The sequence below is a fragment of the Verticillium alfalfae genome, genomic scaffold (assembly GCF_000150825.1).
Source record: "Verticillium alfalfae VaMs.102 supercont1.4 genomic scaffold, whole genome shotgun sequence".
Classification (NCBI taxonomy): Eukaryota; Fungi; Ascomycota; class Sordariomycetes; order Glomerellales; family Plectosphaerellaceae; genus Verticillium; species Verticillium alfalfae.
The window spans coordinates 1,174,030-1,182,915 of NW_003315035.1; the positions used below are offsets into that span (position 1 = coordinate 1,174,030).

The following is an 8,886-nucleotide window of genomic DNA, read 5'->3' on the forward strand; positions in this document are numbered from 1 at the left end:
ATTCCTTGTACTAACCATAGGTCGTCCACCACAAACCTATGCTGCCTGTTCCGCGCAGAATGTCTTTGGAACCAGAGCTGTACCTAAGCGCGTCCGGTCACGCAGAACTCTTACTGGCCCATCTGAGCCGCCCGGCACTCTGTGTGTGCCCAACCGCCCATGAATATGTGTAGCTCCGCCATGGAAATCGGACGATGCTCAACCCCAGCCATCCATCATCTTCTATTTCTGCCCCTCCTCTTGCCTCTCAGCTCATCTACGGCGCACGGTTCGCCATGAGCACAATTTCTCCCTCAAAGCTAGAAACGTCGAGGAACACTCGCCATGTACCAGTGAACCGGGCGACGACAAAGGAACTAGTTAGTCTTGTCTTGCGCCTATATCTTGATCTTTGGGTCAAAGGGAACCTTGCTAAGCAAACCCAGGCCAGATTCTCTCGGCCATTGACCAGAGGATGGCCTCGGGAGCTTGAGCAGAACTCCAGCACGCAACAGACGGCGCATGGTCCGCCCACAGTGCCGCATGGGGTGCCAAAAGTCCCCTGCGCGAATCACATGGTTCTAACTACGAATCCTGCCAATGTCGGGTCAACTTGCTGGTGGAGAGCAATTAGCGGATCCCTGCATTGCGACTTGACATCAGCTTCCTGCTCTTGTTGCTCCGCCATGCCGCCTGGCTTGCCCTGCGTGGCAGCAAAGTGCTGCGGTGAAGTACAGGTTTCTTCGCCCCGGAGCACTTTCCGCTGGAGTATTTCGGTTTTCGCTGTTCGCACAAGTGTTTGGTGCTACTTGATGTCCTGCCGTGCTTAGGTACACTGGAAGGATTGGCGCTGAAAGCATCACGAGGCCAAGAAACGCCAGCAGCTCTTGAATTCCCGTCCAGCCAGCCTTCTTTGCTTTTTCAAAAGTCAGCTACTAGCATACTGTGCTTCTGGAAGCAGAAAACATGACCCACTAACGTGGTGGGCCGATCGACAACAGAAGGCCTTCATGCTGGACTTGAACGTGGTCACGAACGGTTACAATGGCTTTAAATATCAAGCCGAGTATAGGGTTACAAGGTGAATGTGGTGACTTCGCAAGCCTTACGTACCGGTCACTCCAAAACATGGGCTGTTCTGAAAGGTATTCGAAGGCAGAGATCGATCTTCAGAAGACACGATTAACGAGAGCCAAGTTGTGCCTCTCAGGCAAAGCTTTCTTGTTTTTATGACAAAGATGCAATGTGATGGTTCAAAGAAGCTACTTGTGTACCTCGTCGAGGGACATCGTGAATCTATTTTAGGAGGCTGACCTGGACCCGCCAGATCAGTAGCTCTGATTGGCTTCTTCGAGCGACCATTGGTTTCAGGTTGTCTGCAAGCAAAAGCCCGTTAGGCATTGGCAATCAAAGACCGCCAGCCAGCATTTCGTGCATGCTTTTATGGTGGGGGTTGCACTCAGTGTGATGACCTAAGCGAACCGCTCTGGAAGGGAAGAAAAGCAATCAGATTCAAGCGAGAATTAACCGAAACCAGATCACGCTATGCACACCTCGTCACCGACCCAACGCAACATCCACACTATCCCGACAACAAAATTCAACTCTCGGTCTCCTCTCTCTCCCAACTCAATCTTGTGCATCGCCAGTCGCTTCGCGTCGTGAAGCTCGCTGCAATATTCGTAACACATCCTTTATGGCACAACGTTCGCAGTGGAGGTAATTGAGTCAGGTATGATGAAACCCCATCCCGGAAAAACATCAATCCCCTCTCGAGCTTTCGTGATGAATTTCTTTATTGGAGCTGTCTGAACCTCGTGTTGACACACTATTACCTTACGCTAAAACCTCTGAACTATGCTCAATTGCGCTCTTTCCTCTTACCCGATACCACGTTTTTCGCGCGACGTTGCTGACCCGAACGTATCAGATTTCTCGTGCTGCCCGTGATTCGCAGCGTACGACGGTACCCTCACGACCCCGAGAGTGTCTGTTGAACTCTTCAAACATCAAAGCATGGAGACAACAAACGGCACAGCGCAGACCGTTGCGCCAAGTGGCAATGGTGAACAGACGCCCGAATCCGGAGGATTCAAGCTGAAGTTCTGCACGGTCTGCGCCAGTAATCAAAACAGGTATGCTGCCCTCACCTAATACACACAGAAGGCTGTCTTGCTAATTCTACCAAGATCTATGGTGTCCCACCTCCGCCTTGCCGAGGCTAATTACCCCGTGATATCATTCGGCACCGGTTCTCTTGTGCGCCTGCCTGGACCATCCATCACTCAGCCTAATGTGTACCACTTCAACAAGACATCCTACGACAGTATTTACCGGGAGCTTCAGTCCAAGGACCCCAAGCTGTACGTACAAAATGGCGTACTCAACATGGTTGACCGCAATCGCAACGTCAAGTGGGGTCCTGAACGATGGCAAGACTGGCAGGTCGGCATGCCGCGCCTTGACAAGCCCGATGACCGTGGCAGCCAGGGTGTAGAGGGTGGCATCGTCGACATTGTAATCACGTGTGAAGAGAGGTGTTGGGATGCTGTCATTGACGACCTCATGGCGCGCGGGGCACCTATGAATCGCCCGGTACATGTCATCAATGTGGACATCAAGGACAACCATGAGGAGGCTAGCGTTGGCGGCCGCGCCATCCTAGACCTGGCCAACACGCTTAACGCTGCCGCCACGGAGTCACGACAATCTGCCGGTGCGGCCAATTTTGACAGTGGCAGCGCTGGCGCCCGTGCTAGCTTTGACGAGCAGGTGCCTGATATCCTGGCCGCTTGGCAGGACCGCTGGCCGCATTTGCCTGCGTTGTGGACGCTGGCATGGTTTTAGAGCTGCATGATTCTGCTTCTTTTGTGTGATACGAGCGCGGCGTTATAGGAGGTTGGGATTCGGTCGGAATGAGATAAGCGGGTAAATACATCATGATACCAGGGTTTATTTATGATATATATGGTTGACTCGAACACAAGCAGTCAATTATCGTGTATACGCAGATCACCATCATCAAACGGCGATAGGAAAGACTCGTAGCGAAGCCATTGTGCTGCTGTCTTACACAAATCGCGGCTTGGATACAAGGCGGGCTCGCACTCTACACTGGCCTCACAGACCGGTCGCGCTCGCCAGTCGGAATCACCAAGACCCGTAGAACCCGTAGACGGATGACCACACATGCCGGCCTCATGATCTTCGTCTGGGTGGTCCCTTCTCCCGCCAACCGATTGGCCAGGCAGCACTGGACTTCGCCGCCTCGAGGAGCTTTACGCACCCCTGCTGCCCATCTCCACGATTCCGTCACTCGAGTGCAAGGAATCCATGTTGGCCCCCTTGCGCTTCTTTTTCGATTCGAGATCTCCAACGTACCACACAATGAAGATGGCCATAACGGCGGCCATCAGCAGCGCGTCAAATATGTAAAGGTAGACCTCGTGGGTGATGAGGTATCCGTCGTTACCCTGGATGTACTCGATGACACGGAAGATGCTACGCACGAGGATGATGGCGCTGGTTCCGTACAGCACGTACAGTGCTCTCACGGCAGACGACCTCGATCGAGACAGCGTGGGGCTCTCGTCAGACGGTATGAACAGCACCGATGTGCAGACGAAGAAGCCAAAAACGACGATCTGGACGAATAGACCGCCAATGATAACTTTCTCGCCGAGCTGAAGAGGTCGTAGTCCCGGCAGCAGAGAGGCCGGCGCCGCTGGCTTGGACTGTGAAGGCGATGACGTCGCCCGCAACGAAGATGCGGGTGACCCAGTTCACCGGAATGAGCGAGAGGTGCTCGGCACGGCAGGTGCGAATGAGGCGTCCAAGAATCATGTAGATAGAGGCGGCGAAGAGAGCGGGGGCCACGAGGATAAAAGTGCCCTGGATGGCGAAGGCCATGACACTTTCAGGGTCGAAGTGACCCCCAGATTCGGAATGCATAGCCAACTACTTGAACTATAGATTGAACGCAAATTAGTTAAGTGATGCGAATAATCATCTTGCTGGTCATCAACGCTTTCTATTCGTGCCAAAGAGTGATGAGGACAAGTCCCGTGTCGGGGACGAGTTAATATGGGCTGAACTTACATAGACCACCAACCGTGAATGCAGTGAAATAATAAGCTTTAGCCCGAAGCAGACGCCATACATGCAGTGCTGTCAGAATAGCAAAGACAACTGTCGATGTGATGCTAGCAGCAAGCGCAGGCTCGTAATAGTACAGAACAAAATCGATCTCTTTGCCGCCGGCGCCACTTGTTTGATCGTTGTCGGACATGATGGATGGTGGAAAGCACGCCTAGAAACCTGCGGGACTTGCGAAGACCATGAACAAAGGTGCGAGTCGTCCAGCACTTCGTGGGCCACGTTTGGTCAAGTAGTTCAATCACAGGGAAACAAAACACCCACCACCCTGCCGGGTAAGTTCCTTAAATATCATCCGCCATGACGAAAAGCCCACCAGCTTATTCTGCCAGCGACTGGTGGATGCAGAAGTACGATCGCTCGCGTCTTCGCAAATCTCGGGTCAGCCCCGAACCCGACACATACGAAGCCGCGGGTTCGGATCGCCCCACCATCCTCAAGCCTGCTAGATAGGCGTAACTTGGCGGAATCTCGTAGTGACGATACCCTTTGATGCAACAAATAGATAAGTCTACGCAAGATGCGATTCAACATTTGATGAAACATGCAATGGACGTATGCCAGGATATCCGAAGCGTCAGACAGGAGGTCTCGGGTTCGAGAGTAGTTTCCTCGTGCTCAGCAGTGTTTCCCGGCCAGTGAGATAGGCAGACCGCAACGACTGTGGACAGCACAAGTGTGGCTGGACAACTTTTGGCCAACTGAGTTCAATTATGGTCATGATCGAGTTGGCGAGCGATCGAAAGAGTTGAAGATATTGAGAGAAGATCCAACCTGTGGCAGAGTTGAAAATGAGATAGCCTTGCTGACGTGTAAAGACGAGATCGAGGGTGGTGAGAACGCAAAAGGGGTTCACACTTCCCAGGTTCACGGGGACTTACGTGCATCTAGTGTCCGAACGAAATTTGGCAGACAACGTGATTGTCCTATGCGTGGGTTGTTCTCAGACAACTTCAAGCCAGTGCGTGTAGAGCGAGTGGCTGCATGGCGTGCACGATCGATCGTCAGAGTCGCCTATGATGGCTTCGCACGACGCATCACTCTCATGGATGCACCATCGCTGCTCGAACTGCCGCATTGCAAGCGGATATTTTGATCGCTAACTATAAGCCGAGATGCCACAGCGATTGACGAGCTCTGGCGCAAGGAACGATCGAATGCGGGCACCGGGCCCGTCAGATCCGATAAACCTTCTCGGTGCCGTGAACTAAACAATGCGGTCTGTATCGGCAGTTTGCACGACCGCAACAAGCCACAGCCGGAGACAATGTCGGCAACATGGCCGTATCCGGATGAGCGAGAGCGATTCGGAGACCACATAGACACTCAACGCTTGTTGGGGATTGATACAGTAGCCCGTCTGCCGCCACGGCAGGGCATCAAAGCCATCGCTTCCGCCGGGCTTCCTGCCCCCTTGTCAAGAAAAAAGTACGTTCAGTCTAATTAGGCGACATGGCTGACGACAGCAATCAAACGGTTGACCTGGAGATCCTACGCTCCAGCTTTCGTCAAGCTCGAAAGGGACAATCCAGACGTGACGGAGGAACGGGGCATCGTTGCTATCCTGGCCAGTCGCAGTTGACAAGTCGGCGAAGGCGGTTGTCCACTGTAGAGGGATATGAGGGCGAGTCCATGGGGTTAGTAGACAAGTGATGTACATGTACATACAGCTCACCAGGCGGTAGGGCGAGGCAGGGTAAATCCTGTCGCTGTGCTGCACCAGTAGGGAGGCCTTTTCTTGGCTGCTGCACTCACAGACACTGGCGCCCCTGCTTGTCTGTTAGCGCGCGCGGGAAAATCGAACGGGCCAGACCAATAGGCATGTCCTGTGCCCTGGATTTCCCCTGAACCATCGTTCCCTGCAGGCCGTCTTTTCTAAGGGGCAGAAGGCCGGAGGGCAGAAGGGGAGAGGGGGCTGGAAACTGCTCCGATGGTTGGCGGCTTCGAATTACGCTAAAGACGGTGTAGGAGGGGCATGGGAAAGGGGTATGTATACTGGTGCTCACGCCCTCGCCACGAGTCAGAAGATCGACTGTCAGTGCAGGTTTACCCCGTCGAAGCGAGTATGCCTGTTGAGATGAATGCAAAAGCTGCTGGTCATGTTGGCGTTAGACTAGATGCATCGGCATTGAGGCTATGTCTGAATTACGGTGGTGCTAAAATGACGGGACGGTCGCTGACTTGTGACAGTGACATAGAGAGGGAGAAGCTGGAAATGGCACTGGGGAGGGCCTGGTCCCTGCCCTGGGAGGCCCTGGGAAGCATCCAGAAGGAGAAGTGACGAGGTTGAAGGGGACGAATAAGATTGGAGTAACGGGGCTGAGTATACTTGCTGTACCTGACTTCAGGTCGCCCACCATGGTACGGGCGCATAGGGGCCCGAGGATACTTATCGAGACTTGTAGCCTCATTTCCCGCGAGATCTCTGGACGTCCCCACCCGCTCTGAACTTGGCTCAAGTGGCCTCTGATTGGAGGTTTGGTCGCACTTCCCCTGTTGGACTTGGTTGACGTTTCATGCTTCACCACGCCGTCGCGGATTCTCGAGTTCCCAGATCCATCCAACGGCTCCGGCAACTTCTCAACTTCTTGTCATTTCGGTCTGCCTTGGGTACTCACTGTTTAGCATCGCGATCACGGCAGCCCAGGGCGTCGTTGCACTCCATTCTAGGAGTTGTGAGTCCCGCAGCAACGCAAATCGAGATTCACCTGGGATCTTGTTATCGATTCCACCCACCCTCGATCCCCCCCCAGCCACAGGCAACGAGTCGAGACGAGACATTCCGAAGTCCAGCAACCACCCTGACCAGCACTGCAACGTTCCACAACTTCGAAATCTCCTGCCCTCACGCCCTTGGTCCCAGCCTCATTCTGTTCGTCATCACCATCGATTTGTTTCATTTTTCCTCCTTTACACCGGCAACGCGTTGCGGAGCCCCTTGGCAGCTTGTACTTGACCGATCGGCACCCAAGAGGAAAAAAGCAAGGCGACACGGCAGCAACCCAACCCCAAGCCACAAGTAATTACAACCTAGCTTGCCTTTGTTCAAATATTCCGACGCCATCTTTGACTCGCGACGAGTTCTACCTGCTTGACCCGTCGTCACGCCCACCTCCTCGACCACCCAGTATACCATGAATGGACGAAATGCGCCACTGTCCCCAGTCTCAGTAGGCGGAAGCGAATGGTCCGGCATTGACAAGTACCAATCTATGGCCGACGACGGCTTCAACCGAGGGAATCTCGTCTCTCCTCCCAATTCTGGCGGTTCGAACGGGGTCATGAATGGTGGATTCTCATCCGGTCCTCGAAGCACTGGCGGCCCCTCGCCGCCGCCTTCTATCGGCCGATCAAGCAATGGCACTAACCTATACGCGCGGAGTGAGAGTGGCAGGAGTCAACGGGAAGAGCATGTGGAGGCGGTATTGGGACAACACTACATTGCCTTAAAGGACTACTTGAGCGGACGCGACGGAAACACAAGCAAGCCTTTGAACAAGGCCCAGGATAAGCTGTTGCGCTTGTCTGCCGTGCAGTTCCTTGAGCTCAGTACTGATGTCTTTGACGAACTGCTTAGGAGGCAAGCCCTCGCGCGCCGGCCGCCTGGCCCAAATGGTCAGGGTCCTCCTCCTTACCTCACACCCGAGCAAACATTCCACCCCAAACGCAACCAGGCGCGCCAGAAGCTCTCCTCGCTCGGCCCTCCTCGCTTCAGAGATCTGGCAACAGACGTTTATGTCGAGTTGGAAAGGAGGTATCCTCGCTTTGCAGCAGGGGATATCCCGCGTCCCGGCAGCAACATGTCGATGCGCGTACCGCCCAGCCGATCGGGCACGCCGCTGAGTGGTATGCAGAACGGCTTCCCGCCAAGAAACCAAAGCCGTATGAGACGGCCGTCCGATGCAAGTTCCATCCGCGGTGCTATGCCTCCCCAAGACCCATATGGCGTTCCTCCATCACCAGGTCTGCCCAACGGTGACTATGGCCGTCCGATGCAGAAGCAATTTCAGAGCAACACCATTGTCCCGAACAAGAGCACCATGGTGGAGGAGGATGATGACGGCAGCCCAGATAACGACGAAGATCGCGACGCTTTCGGATTGGACAAAAATGGCAACAGGACAAGTGATAAGAGCCAGCGGACTACGGAGACCTCTGAGGTAACAAACTCATGCCTTCTGCTGCACGAGTTAACTGGGAAGATACTAACAGCACAAAACAGGCTGACAAGAAAATGCTTGAGGAATATCGGAATCAGGTCAAGGATCTGACTGAACGCCTCGACATCATGGAAGAGGCAGTAAAGAGAAAAGATGATGAGCTGGCTGGCGTGCTCGATGGCGAACGGTCCCGTGCCTCGGCCAACAACATGGAAAAGCAAGAGTGGACCGATTTGCGCACAAATCTCGAAAACCAGCTTGCAGATGCTCAGGGCCTCAACGATTCGTTAAGACAGGAGCTTGACCGCGCCCAAGGAGATCAGGTTCACGCTCGGAATGACTATGATCGTTTGCGAAACGAGCATGATCGCATTCAAGACGATATGGACCGTATCAGAGACGGTCACGCGAACGAGATAAGGGACCTGAGGGATCAATTGGAGGAGATGCGTCAGAAGAGCATGAACGTCAATGTCATGCAAGCATCGACATCGAGCAATGCGCCGTCGGATCCTGAGTTGATCCAGGAGAACCAGCAGTTGCGACAGGCTCTGGAGGAGCAACAACAGGTCACTGACGAAGGCTCGCAGGG

General features: G+C 53.9%; 3 protein-coding genes across 3 annotated transcripts in view; 2 read left to right on the plus strand and 1 right to left on the minus strand.

Annotated features, from left to right (window-relative positions):
- Positions 1 to 1,995: 1,995 nt before the first annotated feature.
- On the plus strand, positions 1,996 to 2,826 carry VDBG_03790 (RNA polymerase II subunit A C-terminal domain phosphatase SSU72; the record flags this gene model as incomplete). Its single annotated transcript, XM_003005791.1, has 2 exons — positions 1,996 to 2,114; positions 2,169 to 2,826. The coding sequence occupies 2 exons, from the start codon at positions 1,996 to 1,998 to the stop codon at positions 2,824 to 2,826; spliced, it is 777 nt and encodes a 258-aa protein (XP_003005837.1).
- Positions 2,827 to 3,257: 431 nt separating this feature from the next.
- Positions 3,258 to 3,888, minus strand: VDBG_03791 (RTA1; the record flags this gene model as incomplete). Its single annotated transcript, XM_003005792.1, has 2 exons — positions 3,258 to 3,713; positions 3,766 to 3,888. 2 exons carry the CDS (start codon positions 3,886 to 3,888, stop codon positions 3,258 to 3,260), a joined length of 579 nt encoding a protein of 192 aa, XP_003005838.1.
- A 3,458-nt stretch (positions 3,889 to 7,346) lies between these two features.
- Positions 7,347 to 8,886, plus strand: part of VDBG_03792 (SpaA) — a gene marked incomplete at both ends in the record, with an annotated part of 2,923 nt that continues 1,383 nt past the window's right edge. The window contains 2 exons of the mRNA XM_003005793.1: positions 7,347 to 8,294; positions 8,357 to 8,863. Of these exons, the coding sequence (XP_003005839.1) occupies positions 7,347 to 8,294; positions 8,357 to 8,863 (1,455 nt within the window). The remainder of the gene's footprint in view (positions 8,295 to 8,356; positions 8,864 to 8,886) is intronic.